Here is an 18933-nt window from a genome sequence, read left to right on the forward strand (position 1 = left end):
CGCACAAGTATGTGCATGTTCGCGACTCGATTTTCGCTTCGGTTTCCTCATTGTTTTTTCGGTTTCCTCTATTTATTTTAATTCTATTTTTTTTCGATTGTTCGATTTTTTTTTCTCGAATTTTTGCCGAACTTGTGTTTGCTTTTTTGGGTCGCTCGCGTGCGCTGTGCATATTGGAAATCGCTTCCCCCATTTACCACCCACTTTGCCCACAAAAACAAAAAAAAAACACGCCAAATAACAACAAAAAGCGGGCAGAGAATTCTAATTAAGTGTGCGCGCTAATGCGTTAAACTGCTACCCAATTTGTTTTTAAGCCAAAGTGAAAATGCCTTTGTAGTGCGTTGGCTGCATCGCTTTCCATTCGAGTGCAAATTACATCTATAAGTACGCCTAATCAGCCGATTACTGTCATCGCAAACACGAGCCAACCCAACGCGGCATTTGATGACCACACAAATGAGTGCCAGGTATGTCGTTACTTATCCCGGATAAACAATATTACCCCAAACCCAACCGCAGCCTTAGCCCATCCCAATTCAAATCCGAATCCAGCAAACTCGATAATTAGGCAGATTTGGAATTAAAAATCAATTTGGCTGGTATAGGTGGTAGTTTGCGATTGCTAATTGGATTGCAGTGGCATTCGCTTTGCGGTCCACGTGCGGTTGCAGTTATCTTTGGGCACCAACTGTGCGGTTATTACGACAGCTTGAGACCGATGACTTTGGTATGCTGAGCTTAATTATGGACAGCGGCTCTTGAAAGTGATTTTGGGCTCAGTTTCTGGCATCTGCGGTTTGCCGTGGTAACGGCTTTTGGCTGCCAGAAATGCATTGTGGCACTAAATACCACCGCAAATACAGACGGTATGGCATCGAATGTGGCAGCTGCATAAAAATGAATGCAACTTGTTGTACTCAGTACGGCTTAGTAACTGATGCATATCAAGCTGACTTTGTTATCTAAATTATTCATAGCATGAATAATTGGATTGTAGAATTGTAGAAATCCACTCAACTAACTGTCAGCCAATGGTGCGAAAGTAATTTTATTTGAACGCATTAGCCGCAGTAAATAAAATAGAAAGGTATGAATGGCACTGCTCCTTCCGAATCTCTGGGGCCATGGGTGCGGATTTGAGTTGCTGCAGACACAGGCAGCACATACGTTTGTAAATGAGGAGCTCGGGTGGGGGATTTGGCGGCAGTCCATTACATCTGCGCTCGAAGTCCCTCTTCTTGTAGTCCACATAGAGGCACCGCCTCCTGACCGAGCTCTTTGGCAAACAGCCGATCAGCAGGAAGTCCAGGGACACCCTCCACTCACCAGCTGTCGAGTTTAGGGCAACGGAGAAGATGCCGAACGAGGAGAGCAGGCGGAACACATCGAAGACATAGCCACGCAGGAGCAGAGTGCGCACCTCGGCCGGACAGCGAAGGAACGAGGAGCCCCACTGACCACGTCCCAGGGCGAGGAAGAGCTCCTCGACGATGCCCAGAAACGATTGCCACGGCTGGCAATCGATCCAGTGCACCAGCTGGAGCAGCAGCACTATCTCGGACAGCAGCATCAGGAGGCGGACGCGATGGCGACACCGCCGCACCCAAAGTGGTCGGTACTGCAAGATGGCCAGGAGCAGGCCGCATTCAAAGTAGACATCCGCCCAGCGTTCATTGTCGCCAATTGCGTACGGCTTGGGATCCAGTGGCGATATGATGGCATTGCTCAGCGGACGCCAGCGATTCCAGCGAACCAGCATGCCCATGGCCAGGATCAGCCAGCTCTCGTAGAGATCGCGTAGCAACTCCAGGGACATGTTGCGCTTATTATACCGATACATCTTGGATGTGGGGTAATAATTTGGAATATGCAAAGGTGAAAAAACGTTGACTGAGTCTCTACCAGTCGACTACTTCGATTGGGCTTCCAAAAGTTTGGCTTTATTGCTTTTTAGGGCTTAGCATAACTACTGGCCATGGCATGACTATTGATTAGCCTATGTTCGCACCTTAAACAGTTCACTTAAATGAGGCAGCAACTGAGGCATCTGTAGTGGCACAGGCAAGTGTTTATGCAACGCTCTCTTTTTGTTCCATATCTCCTTCTCGCTCGCTCGCATGCTAACACACTCTCTAGCACACACACACGTGCACGAGGCCTAATGGCTGCCACAGTGGAGTAGATACACTATTTTGCCAGTCAAAATAAGAACTAAATTGTTCCACACTTTGAGACGCCTTTATCAGCCCTTTTAAGACTTTCTAGTAATAAGGTTCCCTTTCTTTAGCTAATATTCTGGTAGTGAATTAAGGAACCCCCAGTGAATTATATTTCCTAGCATGCAGCGAAATGAAGATAAGAAAAATAATTATATCTAGGTATTTCTTTAATTACTGCACTTTTCCTGTTTTTCTCACTATCTGAGACTCGCCGCAGGTGGCTGCCTCCAAGGTGTCTGGCAACTGGAACTAACGCCACCGTGCCACCACCCCACCTGCCACACACATACACACAGCACACAACACACACCCATGCCCCCACCCCCCTTTGTCGCCCTGCCGGCCGAAGTAAACAGCATTCGAGGGTAGTGTAAACAATCATTGACCTCGTTCATATTTCTTGGAGCGCTCGCTCATTTGCCTTTGGCCCGAGTCCCAGACGTTGACTCTGCCTGGTCGCAATTAAAATTGTTGTTTAGCTAGTTGCCCCGTGGACGACGTCGCCCCCTGGTCACCCCGTCATCCTAGTCCCATGCCCATTCGCATTCGCATTTCGGGGGGGAAAACAGAACCATTCGCCAGGCGGCATTTGGGCACCAATTAGCCGCCGAGAAAAGAGGCAAAAATCTGGTCCCGGCAAATGATGATGAGCATAAAGCACAAAGGCAAGAAGCCAGAAGGAATTAGGAATCAGGAATCAGGAATCAGCAGCTGAAAGCTGCCTAGAGCCCAAAAGAGCCAAATCACGATAGGCTAAATGGCAAAGACACAGAAAAGTGAAACAATCAGGATCCGGTTAATCGGCAAAAACCGAACTGCGCCATACGCTTTAATGGCATATTCATTTTAATGGGCATGTTGAGTTTGCACCACTTTAGTTTCGATAACTATTATCCACTACAAGTGCCAAATTGGGGGATAACAATGATTTATGAAATCTCCAATTTGTACTCATATGAAATTTAAAGTTTACTAGAAGGCTTGCATATGGTTAACATAAGTTGGTGAATATTAATAAATTAGAAATAAATGGTAATTTAATTGTTTGCTGCCGTGCAAACAGAAAATAGTTCGAATGCTCTAAGAAAAATAGGTTTCTACCAGTTGAAGTGAGGTGAAAAGGGGTCTTTATGCATAATATTTTTAAATGAATAAATCAACAATATATATACAGTGATCTCCCAGCTGAGAGACTCCTCTTGCCCAAAGAGCATCAAACTTTGCCCAACGCTGGCGAACCGAGAGGCAAGTTTAAGCGTCTTGTTTGCAGCCAGGCCATATTCCACATCCATTGGCCCCAGCTTGAGTTTGAGCCCACGGACCGTGGCTTGTGGCCCAATATCGAGGCAGGCAATCAAGGATAACGCGCATTATCCCGAGGCCCACATATGGAGGGAGACGCTGGGGTCAGAGGGTTGAAAATTGGTATTTGGCATTTTGTTGTATATGTGTGTGCGTCGCTGCGACGCCAGCATAGCGCTGGTTTAGCATTTTTATGTGTCCCGACCTCCAATCACTCTGCTCCGCCTCCTTGCCCCGGTCTACAGAGACATTATGTAGTTGGCTTTATCGCAAACGATTTGCCAAACACAATATGACGTCGACCAGGAGTCAGGATTCAGCGCCCAGTTCCCCAGTTTCCCAGTTTCCCAGTTTCCCAGTTCCCCAGTTCCACAGCACCCAAGTTCCGAGACCCAAGACCGCGACCGAGAACAGGACCAAGTCAATGGAAATGACAATGGCATGGACCACAGAACCGCACACACATTAGGGCACATGTGCCATAGTTGGCAGGCGACCAAAATGTCCAAGGCATGAGCACTCCGCTGGTTGATGGATTGCAGAGAATGATTCGAAACAACTTGATGGCGCTTGGAATTTCCGCCATATCTCTTAAAGGTTGGAATTGTACAGCAAGTGATGTGTTTAAAACAAATCAAATGGGAATTTGTCTTAACTGGTGGATGGGAAACACAACTTATAAAGTATAAGCCAGATTGGAAGCCCAACTTTTGATACCGCTTGATATTTAATACATTTATTGTACTTCCCCCCTTGCAAACTTTCCTTGAAGCTTATCAGTGCCCTCAAATATGGCCGATTGTTTTCAATGACCTCAAAATGATAATTCACTTGCAGGTTTATGTTGAGTTTGATGCCCTGAATTATGCTTATTTTTATATATTTCTCCCGCTCTGCGCAGCCTGAAACACATTTTCTTGTCGCCTGTCCCTTGCTTAATATGTATTTCCCCCACACAGTGGCAAATTTTTATATTCCCAACTGTTTTTGTTGTAGTCAATGGAGCGGCGTCGAAGGCTTTTGTTTACTTGGCGCTGCTGACTTTTTTGGGGTCCTTCCACCGTTTATATGGCGCATAAAATTAATAATAACAACAAATGGTGCGGATGGGAGTTGGGTTGTTAAACGAAGAGGGGCGAAGAACCTTAAAGAGCGCTCTTTAAATGGGATAGTTTTTTGGGTGATGATAGATTGCCCCACTCCACTAATCAATTGTAGCTGGATTTTTAATATTTTGACAGTGCGCCAAATCACTTGCAATTTGCTCACTCGCCGCCTTACTCAAATATCAAGCATACGCCACGTTATCCAGTGCTCCTCGCATTTCTGTCTGTCTCCTTTCGCTTCGCTTCGCTTCGTCTCGTCCCGACGCCTCTCCCTTTTTACAGCTCAGTCGGATGCTGGCGCCGGCATTCAGCGAAGTGTCTGGGAGCTGTCGCCTCTGGCCAGGATCGGGCGTGGGCTTGGGTAAGTGGGTATTGGTGTGTGAGGGCATGGACTTGGGTAGATGGCCTCCAGTCGAGCACCCGTTCACACGACACTTGTAGTGTTCCGAGCCACTCCAACCATTGCCTCCTCCTGCTGGGGCTCTTGTTTGTTCCTGTTTTTGCCACTTTGGAAGTGCGTCTATTAATTTTCATATCGCCAGCATTTCCCAATACACCCCTCACACTTCTTTGCTCAATGTTTGGCTTATGAGGCACTTCCTCGTAAGTTTACCCAAGCACACACACGCACACTCGTCGCATTAAATAATTATGCGCCTAATTATTTGTGGGCGCTGGGCGTTGGGCGGTGGGGTGTGCACAAGTTGGGGCAAATGTTTAATTGTTTTTTAATTTGTATTTAAATGTGGCAAACAGTGAGCAGGCTTTTAGACATCTGCGCCGGAGTCTTGAACGTGTTTCTTGGGGTGACTGTGGGAGGGAATCGGATTTCAAAAAGGCATACCTCTAAATCATTCTGGCGCAATTCTCTAAAAATCTGCATTCAAATTTAGAAATTTATTTTTTTTACATTTTTTTTGTAATTTTGTCTATGTTGATTCAAAAAAAGTATGAAATGTCCCAAGGCTGAAGTTCTATACTCCATAACTCCACTTCTCCTAATCGGATTTTTAAGTGGCATACCTCTAAATGTTTGTGGCGCAATTCTCTAAAAATCTGCATTCAAATTTAGAAATTTATTTTTTTTTTTAATTTTTGTACTTTTTTGGTGTATAATGTTGTACGAAATCAAAACAATTCAAAAAATGACCCAAGGCTGAAGTTCCAAACTCCATAACTTCACTTCTCTTAATCGGATTTTTAAGTGGCATACCTCTAAATGTTTGTGGCGCAATTCTCTAAAAATCTGCAGTCAAATTTAGAAATTTATTTTTTTTTTTAATTTTTGTACTTTTTTGGTGTATAATGTTGTACAAAATCAAAACAATTCAAAAAATGACCCAAGGCTGAAGTTCCAGACTCCATAACTCCACTTATTTTAATCGGATTTTTAAGTGGCATACCTCTAAATGTTTCTGGCTCAATTCTCTACAAGTGCCAAATTGGGGGATAACAATGATTTATGAAATCTCCAATTTGTACTCATATGAAATTTAAAGTTTACTAGAAGGCTTGCATATGGTTAACATAAGTTGGTGAATATTAATAAATTAGAAATAAATGGTAATTTAATTGTTTGCTGCCGTGCAAACAGAAAATAGTTCGAATGCTCTAAGAAAAATAGGTTTCTACCAGTTGAAGTGAGGTGAAAAGGGGTCTTTATGCATAATATTTTTAAATGAATAAATCAACAATATATATACAGTGATCTCCCAGCTGAGAGACTCCTCTTGCCCAAAGAGCATCAAACTTTGCCCAACGCTGGCGAACCGAGAGGCAAGTTTAAGCGTCTTGTTTGCAGCCAGGCCATATTCCACATCCATTGGCCCCAGCTTGAGTTTGAGCCCACGGACCGTGGCTTGTGGCCCAATATCGAGGCAGGCAATCAAGGATAACGCGCATTATCCCGAGGCCCACATATGGAGGGAGACGCTGGGGTCAGAGGGTTGAAAATTGGTATTTGGCATTTTGTTGTATATGTGTGTGCGTCGCTGCGACGCCAGCATAGCGCTGGTTTAGCATTTTTATGTGTCCCGACCTCCAATCACTCTGCTCCGCCTCCTTGCCCCGGTCTACAGAGACATTATGTAGTTGGCTTTATCGCAAACGATTTGCCAAACACAATATGACGTCGACCAGGAGTCAGGATTCAGCGCCCAGTTCCCCAGTTTCCCAGTTTCCCAGTTTCCCAGTTCCCCAGTTCCACAGCACCCAAGTTCCGAGACCCAAGACCGCGACCGAGAACAGGACCAAGTCAATGGAAATGACAATGGCATGGACCACAGAACCGCACACACATTAGGGCACATGTGCCATAGTTGGCAGGCGACCAAAATGTCCAAGGCATGAGCACTCCGCTGGTTGATGGATTGCAGAGAATGATTCGAAACAACTTGATGGCGCTTGGAATTTCCGCCATATCTCTTAAAGGTTGGAATTGTACAGCAAGTGATGTGTTTAAAACAAATCAAATGGGAATTTGTCTTAACTGGTGGATGGGAAACACAACTTATAAAGTATAAGCCAGATTGGAAGCCCAACTTTTGATACCGCTTGATATTTAATACATTTATTGTACTTCCCCCCTTGCAAACTTTCCTTGAAGCTTATCAGTGCCCTCAAATATGGCCGATTGTTTTCAATGACCTCAAAATGATAATTCACTTGCAGGTTTATGTTGAGTTTGATGCCCTGAATTATGCTTATTTTTATATATTTCTCCCGCTCTGCGCAGCCTGAAACACATTTTCTTGTCGCCTGTCCCTTGCTTAATATGTATTTCCCCCACACAGTGGCAAATTTTTATATTCCCAACTGTTTTTGTTGTAGTCAATGGAGCGGCGTCGAAGGCTTTTGTTTACTTGGCGCTGCTGACTTTTTTGGGGTCCTTCCACCGTTTATATGGCGCATAAAATTAATAATAACAACAAATGGTGCGGATGGGAGTTGGGTTGTTAAACGAAGAGGGGCGAAGAACCTTAAAGAGCGCTCTTTAAATGGGATAGTTTTTTGGGTGATGATAGATTGCCCCACTCCACTAATCAATTGTAGCTGGATTTTTAATATTTTGACAGTGCGCCAAATCACTTGCAATTTGCTCACTCGCCGCCTTACTCAAATATCAAGCATACGCCACGTTATCCAGTGCTCCTCGCATTTCTGTCTGTCTCCTTTCGCTTCGCTTCGCTTCGTCTCGTCCCGACGCCTCTCCCTTTTTACAGCTCAGTCGGATGCTGGCGCCGGCATTCAGCGAAGTGTCTGGGAGCTGTCGCCTCTGGCCAGGATCGGGCATGGGCATGGGCATGGGCATGGGTAAGTGGGTATTGGTGTGGCAAGGGCATGGACTTGGGTAGATGGCCTCCAGTCGAGCACCCGTTCACACGACACTTGTAGTGTTCCGAGCCACTCCAACCATTGCCTCCTCCTGCTGGGGCTCTTGTTTGTTCCTGTTTTTGCCACTTTGGAAGTGCGTCTATTAATTTTCATATCGCCAGCATTTCCCAATACACCCCTCACACTTCTTTGCTCAATGTTTGGCTTATGAGGCACTTCCTCGTAAGTTTACCCAAGCACACACACGCACACTCGTCGCATTAAATAATTATGCGCCTAATTATTTGTGGGCGTTGGGCGTTGGGCGGTGGGGTGTGCACAAGTTGGGGCAAATGTTTAATTGTTTTTTAATTTGTATTTAAATGTGGCAAACAGTGAGCAGGCTTTTAGACATCTGGGCCGGAGTCTTGAACGTGTTTCTTGGGGAGACTGTGGGAGGGAATCAAAAAGGCATACCTCTCAATCATTCTGGCGCAATTCTCTAAAAATCTGCATTCAAATTTAAAAATTTATTTTTTTACATTTTTTTGTAATTTTGTTGATGTTGATTCAAAAAAAGTATGAAATGTCCCAAGGCTGAAGTTCCAAACTCCATAACTCCACTTATTTTAATCGGATTTTTAAGTGGCATACCTCTAAATGTTTGTGGCGCAATTCTCTAAAACTCTGCATTCAAATTTAGAAATTTATTTTTTTTTTAAATTTTTGTACTTTTTTGTTGTATAAAATCAAAACAATTAAAAAAATGGCCCAAGGCTGAAGTTCGAAACTCCATAACTCAACTTATCAACATCGGATTTTGAAGCGGAATACCTCTAAATGTTTCTGGCGCAATTCCCTAAAAATCTGCATTCAAATTTAGAAATTAATTTTTTTTTTTAATTTTTGTACTTTTTTGGTGTATAATCAAAAATCAAAACAATTCAAAAACTGACCCAAGGCTGAAGTTCGAAACTCCAGAACTCAACTTATCTTCATCGGATTTTGAAGCGGAATACCTCTAAATGTTTGTGGCGCAATTCTCTAAAAATCTGCATTCAAATTTAGAAATTTATTTTTTTTTTAATTTTTGTACTTTTTTGGTGTATAATGTTGTACAAAATCAAAACAATTCAAAAAATGGCCCAAGGCTGAAGTTCGAAACTCCATAACTCAACTTATATTAATCGGATTTTTAAGTGGCATACCTCTAAATGTTTCTGGCACAATTCCTTAAAAATCTGCAGTCAAATTTAGAAAATTTCTTAAATTTTATTGTTGACGAAGAAATGGGGCATGGGGCGGGGGCAATGGAAGTGGGTGAGCTACTTCACTTTCCCTGTGGAGATTGATTCCCCAACCAGGCGGAAGGCTGGCGACGGCGTCAGCTGGCATTTTCCTTGTCTCGCTCTCTCCGCCTCACTGATTTTCCCCTTGTTTTTCCGAGCACCCGCCCACCTGCTTCGGTTTGTTGCCACACTTTTCCTGCGTGTGTGTGCATAATTTCCATTCGAAATTTATGCACTTCACTCTGCAATTGGTTGCTTCGCCATTGTTTTTTTTTTCGGCAACCCGGTTTTATGGTCGTTGATTAGCATTGTGTTTGTTGCACGCATTCGAATGCAAGTGCTTTGAATTTGTGTAGCCTTAGCACCTAAGCGCCCGGCTTTCCCACTTAAATTTTCTCTAACGTGCCACCTCCCACTGCGTTCTGGTAATTTATTTTTCGTATTATTTTTGGCAAACTTTAAGGGAGATTCCTGGAATTCGCCGGGCTTAACTTCTTCTGCTGCTGCTTGGCTCATTAGCTTATTTAGCTAAACTGGCCAGCGATGCTGGCCCTGGGGAGCCATCCGCCCAACCAAAAATTGCATTTGCCCGGCTCCGGTCCACTAATGCAAAACTTATTATCCGCTTGTGCTGGCTTACGTGCCGCAAGCTCCTTGCAAATAATTCGCTCCTTTTTCGTCCTGCCCCTCAACCCCTCTACCCTTCAACCCCTACCAGTTTAGTCAGAGCTCATCTGCGCCTCGGTTTCATCATGCAACGCCTGCGGCATTCGCCAAAAACTGCACACAAAATTCTCGTCGGCTGGCGCTTGGCTCCACCAACTGCTCCCCAACCTTTCCGCCTACTGCCCCTTCATGAGGGGCTGGGGTCTCCAGAGCCTGACCCCTCCCCCAAACCCTAAAACCGAAAAACCCCAACCGTGTGCAGTGCGCGCACTAATTACGACAAGGTCGGTGCACTAATTAACAATGGCTTTGAGGCAGTTAAACGATATGGCGCTGAGGCGAGGGGGTGGAAAAGACCCGGGAGATTCGTGGAAATCGACTTTGCATCACCAACAGCAACAAAAACGTCAGTGGGGAAACTCCGCGGCGGCCCACGCGGCGTATGATAAATATTTTTGTTTCCCATCCGCACTGATAAGCGAAATGGAGAGCTGGAATGCCACCTGAGCACTACGCGTATGATATATTAGCGGGGTGATTTTCCTGGTTACAAGTGGATTTGTGACGCCAGGCAATTGAAATGGGCTTTTGGGTTGCAATATATCAAAGTCACTTGGCCTAAGTATTTTCAAAATAAGTGTAATAAAATGGAAATACTAACTACTCAATAGCAGCTACATTTTGCACTGCATACATAAAAGCATAATATAATCACATAGATTACAAAAAATCAACTACGATTAGAGTAGATTAATAAACACATTTTTCTTTAAGCATTACAGGTTCTGTGTCGGCTTTTCTACTCAACGATTGAGTATAAACAACTGAGCAGAATAGGATAACAGAATTTGCATAATTATTTTGTGCATAAACTTTTTGATTTTTTTGGCCACCATGCTCCTTTGACGTGTTTTTTCCGTTTTTCGACCTCTTTACCCGACAAAATTTCCCACGCTGCTTATAACGACAGATTTTTGTTGTTTTTTGTTTTTCGCTGTGGGCGGGCAGGTGCTGTGGTCGGTGGGCGTGGCGTTGGCGTTGGCGTGAACATTGTTGATTTAATGCGATTAGATTAGATGAGATTTTTTGTTTGGGATACGATGTTTCCTGGCGCCAAAAACTCACTTGTCCGTTGGCCGCGAGGAAAAGCTTCGCCGCAGCACGAGCTTTCTGTGTCGCAGAAGGAAAGCTTGTGTGGTGAGTAGTGGGAGTGAGAGCGCAATGGCGAGGGAGCGAGAGGCAGCCACTCTGGCGTGGGAGTTAATGCTCGTAATGTCGAATTACCGGCGTTCCCCGTTCCGCATTTATACTCCTGTATTTTTATATATTTTTTTAAGCCGCTGCCTTTTCTTGTCAGACTCACGCACACTGCGTCACTCACCCTCGCACACACACACACACACACACAGACACACACACACCGCACACCGCACACATGGCTATGTGGCACATATTAATGCGCTAATATTACGCATACGGCACGCTGCCCCCATTTTGGCTGCACGGATTCACTGGCAGCAGGGCTTCCTGCACAGGTGCGCACAACCGAGTACAAATGCAAATTGAAATTAATAAATTGCATTACATAATTAAAAAATGCCAGAGGAGAGCGAAATGCAGCCCACAGCGCGCATAATTGAATCTGAGTTTGTCCAGCAATGGTCCTAATTAACATAAATGCATTAGCCGCCAAACTGTCACGGCCACTTAATGCGAACGAAGAGGAGCTCAAATATATTCCACAATGAGCAATTTAAATATTATCCCATCTCATGATCAGATTTCGGCTGTCATCTGCCCCAGGCGCCCGGCTCACCAATTTGACGGCAATCTCTTTTGCAGGATCTTAGGACCCCCGGGCATTATTGTTGGGCCGCCCAGCTCCTTTGGGGGACTTCCCACTAGTGTGACCAGAGCGCCTGGAGGCAGGCGGCTGTGCCACTTGATGCCATTAAAATAAGCCACGAATTTATTTATTTATTTAAACTACTTGAGCGATATCTGTGTTGGCATAGCTGCCATCGCCGCCATCGCCGCCATCCTTGTGCCACCGCATTCCGCACAGCCTCTTGGCTTCCGGCTGCTGCCTATGATGATTGCGTTTCTGCAGAAAGCTCTCAGGGATTACGGGGGAGTTGGGAGTGGGAGTGGGAGTGGCGTGGCTAGGCGTAGCACGGCATGGCATGGAACCACGAGGACGCGCCTCGTTTAACTTCGTCGGCGGCTCGTATCAGCAAGGACATTCGACCTACTGTTGATTGCGCTCCGCTCCGAACCGAAGCTTTTCAGTTGATTTTCAGACCGTGCCACGAACGGAACGAAAAGCCGAGTCCGGAGCCGGAGCCATCCGAGTCCTAGTCCGCCTCCGTATCCGCATCCGCAGCCGCATCCGCATCCGCAGCTGCATCCGTGTCCGTATCCGTATCCGAGTCCAAGAGTTTCGCCCACCCAAATAAGAAAAAAGACGCAGTCGCCGCATCCGCCACTTTTGCCACCGTTTATATATTTTTTTTCTGTTCTCGTTGTTGTTGTTTACTGTTGTTGCAGCGCTAATAAATGTAAAAACACAAACAAAAAGAGGAAAAAATAACAAACAAAAAGGCAAACCGCAGACGAGCGGGGTGAAAGGCGAAACAAATCTGCTTCGAATGTAAGACAAATTTTGGAAAATATTTCAAGCGATCCGAATGTTTGTTTATTGGGTTTTGGTCTGGTGTAAAGGGCTTAAGCCAGGCAAATATTGCTCAGCCAAGTGTGAGGCTTTTGCCAGTTGATGTCCTGCCAAAGAGCTCCTTTATTGATAAAGCCACACCAACACAAACACAATGCCACACCAGCACACCAGCACACACACGTACACACACTGGAAGAGTCAAGCCTGACAACTTAACGACTTACTTAGCCAAAGACCAAAAAAATAAAAAAGGGGCGAGCAACGGTTACAAGAACCCAAAGAAAAATGCCGAAAAGGTACGAGCACATAGAATAACATGACCCCCGAAAAAGTGTTGAGCGGCGAGGTGGGGGCTTGGCCTAATAGACTGCCCAGGCAGCCCATAAAAGGGTAACAGAGAGCCACACACCCACACACCCACACAAAAGCACAATGTAACTGCCAGTCTCCCACTTCCTCGCCCACCTACCCAGTGATAAAATATTCAATTTTTGTTTTCACTGCTTGCCTGCCCCGAAAAACGTATACCCTATATCACTGTCTGTCAGCTGGACAACTTGACATCGGCTTGCCATCGTTTCAATGGACATAATATTTGCTTTTGCTGCGGATTACTTATCGCCAGTAAAACTGAAAAGATAGCATGTCTCATCTTAAGCCTAATGGCTATTTGTACTTAAGGGTTTAGGGTATATGTAAATGATTTATTTCTTATAAGTTATTTAAAATAGTATGCCTCAGAATAAAAATTATATTAATGTTAGCGTTGGAAAAACGAGCTTAGTAATCTATAAAATAATAATACCTATTTATTATTGGATATTTCCTAATTCTTCCCCTTCCGAGGGTATTACACATTCGTACCTCTGCAAATAATCCTTCTTTGCTCTCTGCTGCCCAAGGATGCTTCTTCTTTATCTCGCTGTTGCGCTTTGACGCGCCAGACGACGTCAGCGAATCCAGCCAACCCCCCTCCCCCCTCGGGGTTCCAGCCCCCGTGCAAAAAAAATCCCCACGCCCCTGCTAGCCTGCCACCCCACCCCCCTCGCACTCCTGCAGCCTTCGCCTGCTCGCGTGGCTTACGAAATTGAATGAAAATAATCAAATCAAAATGAAAGAGGTTATGTAAATTTCGCCCACGTGTGTGTGTGTACGTGAGTGTGTGTTTGCGCCGACCCTGCAGTCGCTACTCAAAAATATCTCAAAACTGGCGGCTGCGCACCCCTCACCCCTCGCCCCTGAACCCCCGGAATCCATGGATCCTGGATCCTGGACTATGAACCCTGGACCATAGTATCCATAACTAGTTCTCATAGGATTCATTATTTCATTATGTGCTCGAGATGAATACAAGTTGGTGATTCATTGATGAAAACGCGATGAACGGAACTCGAGGGCAGTGTGTTTGTGTGTGTGTGCTTGTGTCCTATCGCGTTACGTTCCTTTCGAGCCAAAGTAACCTTTATTACCAATTCGCTGCTCTGTTTTCTGAGCCGCCATTTGCATAATTCATGGGGCCAAGTTAATAGCCAGACACATGAGGTCCCAGCAAAACTTTCGAGCTACCAAATTGGGGTTGCCAGCAGATAAGGGCAGATAAAGCGAGTTGGGATACAAATAGTACAGTGATAAGATGGCGGTGGCTTAGTTACGCAGGTGACTAATGGAATTGCCAAGGGCATCGGACAGGAGTTTGGTAGTGCCATTGCAACGATAAGAAAAGCAGCTGACGAATGAATCTTCAATCAAATACAAACGACCGCAATCACTGGATTTATTCTTTTTCTCTTCTTTTCATTACTTTTTATTTGATTTTTTTGAATTTTTTGCGACAATTTGCAATTTCTAAGGCACCCGAAAAACTTGGCAAAAACTGTACAGCAAAGCTGGCACTTCCTTTCTTTTCGGCAAAACTTTGCGCCCGAGACTTTGGCTGGCTGCCCAAAAATTGCAATTCCTGGATTTGTCGAGAAACGAAAAGGGGATGTAGCTACGCTCCAGCTGGCGTGAATAATTGTTTGCTTAAAAATTCCATTAAAAGGCGAAATAAGCCAGGACGTGTCTGCCGGACAGGCAGAGCCACTCGAATTGAGGCATCCCGAAATGTGGTCAACACAATCTTTAATGAAGGGATTGCATTGGGAGGGAGGCATTGTTTAGAACCTAATTTATTAGGCCAACTTATCGCCAGCAGTGGCTGGAAAATTATGATTTTGTGCGGGCATCCGAGGCGAAAGTTTTGCAGGACTGACGAAAATTAAGTATTCACTGGGGAATTCCTAATTCATGGGCCCCTTCTCACTTCTCGCTTCTCGCTTCTACTCAGAAGTTCGACCTGTTACTGAACGGCTATTCAAGTCATTGACTAATTAACTTAGCCCAAGTTTGATCGAGTTTGGTCGCCCTGCCCAGGCAATTAAAGTTGGAAGCAACGCCTTTTGTCTCCGTTTCACGGCCCTGAAGTTGGCGAAAATACCAAACAAATTAGCATTAGAACTCTTTGCTGTGTCTTTGCAAACTTGTTTACAAGTCGTTTGGCAATTATTCAATTCAATGGCAACGCCGTTGGCCATTTTATAAATTCTCCCCCTGCCTGTTGGGGGTGTGAAAGTTGCTGGGGCCAAATGGGCAAATGCATTTAGAGCTGGCCGGAAATCGCGTAATGCCCTTCGGACAGCCAGGTGGACTCGGAATCGGAATGGGGCAGCAGCGGGAGCAGGAGCAGGAGCAGGAGCAGAGACGGACCGGGAATCGGAATCAGAATCAGGGCCGGGGAATCAGAGAGCCATGACTGACACTGAGACAAGGCAGAAGGCCAAGGCGGAGGCGCCTTAAAGTATGCTCAATTTTCTTTCCCTTCAATTTCCGTTTCTGACAGACACAGACACAGACATGGACATGGACTGGGACATGGACGTCAGCGTGGACCTGGACGTGCAACCGGAGGACGACGACGATGGAGACGAGGACGAGACAGACACCCCAAGCAGTTGGCACAAACAACTTCCGCGGAGGAGTGGGCTAGAACTGGTGGGGATGGAGCAAGGGTATCCGGCAGGGCGGGTGAAAGTACAAGCCAGCCAACCAGCCAGCCAGGACACTCAAAGGGACACGGCGGTGGACTCGAATGTGGACGTGGCACTGGACACGTCGCTGGGTCTCCACGTTCGTTAGCAGTTGCATCACCATCATGTGACCCCTGAACTGCGCACCTTGCACCCAGCCAGCCAAGCCCGCCACATTTGCCCTTTTCAGCCAGAATTGCTTCCTTTTCATTCTTTTTTCGCCACTGACTCTGGGGCATTGCCCAAAATGTCTCCCCTAATGATCTTCAAGGGGGGAATCAATTTTCATGGCTCCTCATTGTGTGGGGGCTATTCATGAGCTGTCCTATCAGTTTATAATTTTTTAATATATTTCCCTCGTTTTAGGCGTTCAAATTTTGGTAGACAGTGCTGTAATAGCTAATGTTGTGCAGGGAATATTTGTAATTTGCCCATATAGGTGTTTTGATTATTATTAGACTTACTAAATTTACTAGTAAAATAAAGCCACGATGTCTGATTTTAATTTTATTAAGGAATAACAATGAATAACAAAGGAATAACACCTGGCTTTTGACCCTTGTAAATTCCAATCGACTTGTGTCCTAAAGATGTTTTAGTATATTTACTCTGGCAAGTTGTTTCTCAAGTTGTCTTGAATATTTATCCATTTATTGCGCTTCAGTTGTAATGCCATTGTGCTGCATTTTTAAGCTGGATCTGTTCAATAATTTATTTCGGTTTCGGGCTCTGTTTAATTTTCTGTTCTGCCATGTGCCATCAGTCCAAGTCCTGCGTCCTGCGTCCTGCGTCCTTCGTCCTGTGTTCCTGATCCCCTTACCATTTCTCCCACTGTCAGCAGTTAACTTTGGGCACATCCGTCGAGAATTGTTGTCGTCGTCGTCGTTGTGGCCTGTCCACACGTTGACTTCGCTGTGGATTTCAGTGGGAGCTGGAAGATGGGAGCTGGGGAGCTGGGAACTGGAAGCTGGGAAGCTGGGAGCTCCATCAAAAAGTTGCCTCGGCTGTCGGGGCGGTTTTCTTTGCCAGCTTCCGCCAGGGCCATCAAAATTTGTCCGCAACTCGTAAAATGAAATATGAAAATGGCACAGACAGATCTTTTACGATTGTGTTATGCAAGTTTCTGTCTAATTTGTCATGATTCCTTCGAGGACACAGCGCGCCTAATTATGGATCCTGGTTTTGGGTATTTAGCTTTGGCTTCTCGCTCATAACTTATTATTATGGCGCACACGTGAGGTGCTTTTGGGCATGGGTTTTGGCCTGGTGGCCGCCTCCATTGCCACATTGCCACATTGCCAATTCAAAGTCAATTAAAGTCTCGCGCAATTTGCTTGTTAAGTGGCAACAAAGAATTTAAAAACTTTCCTCCCTGCTCGCGGACGCATTGAATAGCATGGCGCTGGGAAAGTGGGAAAACTTGCCTGGGAAATTATTAACATTTTAATTACGCAACTCTACGGGTAAAACTTGTAGACATCGTGCTGTTGTCGCTGCCATTGTCGTCATGGTTGACGTTACACAAACCTGCAAAAGGTAAAGCAAACAGGGGGCTTGCTGTGATTCTAGGGACGAACACTTGGTACCCAGTACTTGCAAATTTGGGCAATAGATTCTTGGCCATTTGACATTACATCCTCTAAGTGGATGTAACTAAACGTCCATCTTGCATTGAACTATTAACTCACTTAACATTTGCAGACAGTGCCGTAGTTACAAGATAGAATTGTATCTTGCAGATAAAATAAGTTCAAACATATACTCGAATTAATACCAATTCATACCGTTTGGTGTGACCATTTTACATAAATTGCGGACATTGTATTTCGTACAGGAAACGATACGGCCAAAATGAAGTGCTATTTCGGTCTATGGAAATGAGGAATTTAGTTGAAATTGGCCGAAATTGTGGGCGAACGGACCGACAGGGCCAAGTTCAAGCCCATGCCGTAAGTTTCGGCCCAACTGAGTTTGGTTGAGTCGGATGACGCACTGGCGCACGGCTCGGGGGGCAGTGGCGGTGTGAAGGGTGCGAAGACCCGAAGGACGAAGCACCCAGCCACCCACTCATTGTGCTGCGGCTGCTGTTGTCGTTGCGGTTGTTCCTTGCCTTGTTTTCGGTGATGTTCGAGGTGGGCGGCAGTCCTTTTGGCCAGGCCCACACAAAAAGCCAGCGCTGACGTGCTTAAATATGAAAGTACCCTTCGGTGCAGGTGGAGGCACCGATGAGCGATGCCTTCGCCTTGGCGGCCTCAGTTTTCGGGTGACTATCTCTAATCCAATGCCGCCACTTGTGCTTGTACTTGCAGATCGAACTGAGACCGATTTGGGATAAGACACGCTCGCCCAATTACCTGTCACTGACCAACCACTTGGCCAGTCAGCTCAAGAAGCAGAAGCAGACGTATCGTCATCGGAAACAGGGCGAACCTTCACCATGGGCAAGAAGAACTCAAAATTGAAGCAGGACACCATCGATCGGCTGACAACGGACACATACTGTAAGTACCCCTACATCTCCATCTGCGTGTATTTGGTATCCGAGTATGTGTGTATATATGTCTCCGTCTGGTTGCGTATTCCGGCCACAAATCACGGTTGGGTGCGTTGGCAGCCTTGAACTCCCCGGAATGAGTTACGAGTCGTTGCCTGAAAGCCTTTTTGGCAGCTCCGGTAATGTCCCATGCCCACTGCACCACGGCACGACCATCATATATCAGTGGAGCAGTTCTCACTGTGCTCGCATTTCTGGGCTGAAGCGCAATCCTTTCAACTGCTCATTTGCCCCGCAACTGGCCATTCATTATTTCTGGGATTTCTGGGATTTGGTCAGCAAATTCCATTTCACTTAGCTGTGGATGGCCAACAAATCCTTAATGGTTAAATATGCTAAGCGCAGTGGGTATGTTCAAATGGTGCTTTAAAATTAACATATTTGTATAATATTTTAAGAGGCTCAAAATAACGAATTGATTAAATATAATTATAGCAGTGGCAAGTGGCAAGGTTTAAACAAGAAAGGTATTAATTAGTATGACTAAGAGAGGTTAATTTATCAACAACTTCCGGGGAAAGCAATTTCTCAGCTTTAAGATGTGGCAGGGAAAACTCCGAACCTGTAATTTGTTTAGTTGCCACAAAATGTTGCAAAATTGGTTGGATCCAGACCATTTTGGACGTTGGTCGTCGAACACTTTTCGATTCCGTTGCATTTTTTTCGTTTTATGCAGGGTATGGCCCCTCAAGGCTTGTGTTCCATTTAATTTTTTATGTAATTTCTCTTGGACATCCGCATGC

The 18933-nt window shown here is 45.3% G+C and overlaps 2 protein-coding genes across 3 annotated transcripts in view; one reads left to right on the forward strand and one right to left on the reverse strand.

The window, feature by feature from the left end:
- The first annotated feature begins 105 nt into the window (after positions 1-105).
- LOC6550289 (frequenin-1) overlaps positions 106-18933 on the forward strand; it is a 28073-nt gene continuing 9245 nt past the window's right edge. The window contains exons 1-2 of one of the 2 annotated variants that reach the window (XM_026982336.1): positions 106-470; positions 17946-18137. In XM_026982336.1, coding sequence (XP_026838137.1) covers positions 18074-18137 — 64 coding nt within the window. In that variant the 5' untranslated portion in view covers positions 106-470; positions 17946-18073. Of the gene's footprint in view, positions 471-12484; positions 12548-17945; positions 18138-18933 lie in introns of those variants that run through there. The other variant, XM_026982335.1, reaches the window with a different exon arrangement.
- On the reverse strand, positions 1052-1843 carry LOC6550287. Its single transcript, XM_001977600.1, has one exon. It carries the CDS (start codon positions 1841-1843, stop codon positions 1052-1054), a length of 792 nt encoding a protein of 263 aa, XP_001977636.1.

The sequence above is a fragment of the Drosophila erecta genome, unplaced genomic scaffold, assembly GCF_003286155.1.
Source record: "Drosophila erecta strain 14021-0224.00,06,07 unplaced genomic scaffold, DereRS2 tig00000126-arrow-pilon, whole genome shotgun sequence".
In the NCBI taxonomy this organism is placed as follows: domain Eukaryota; kingdom Metazoa; phylum Arthropoda; class Insecta; order Diptera; family Drosophilidae; genus Drosophila; species Drosophila erecta.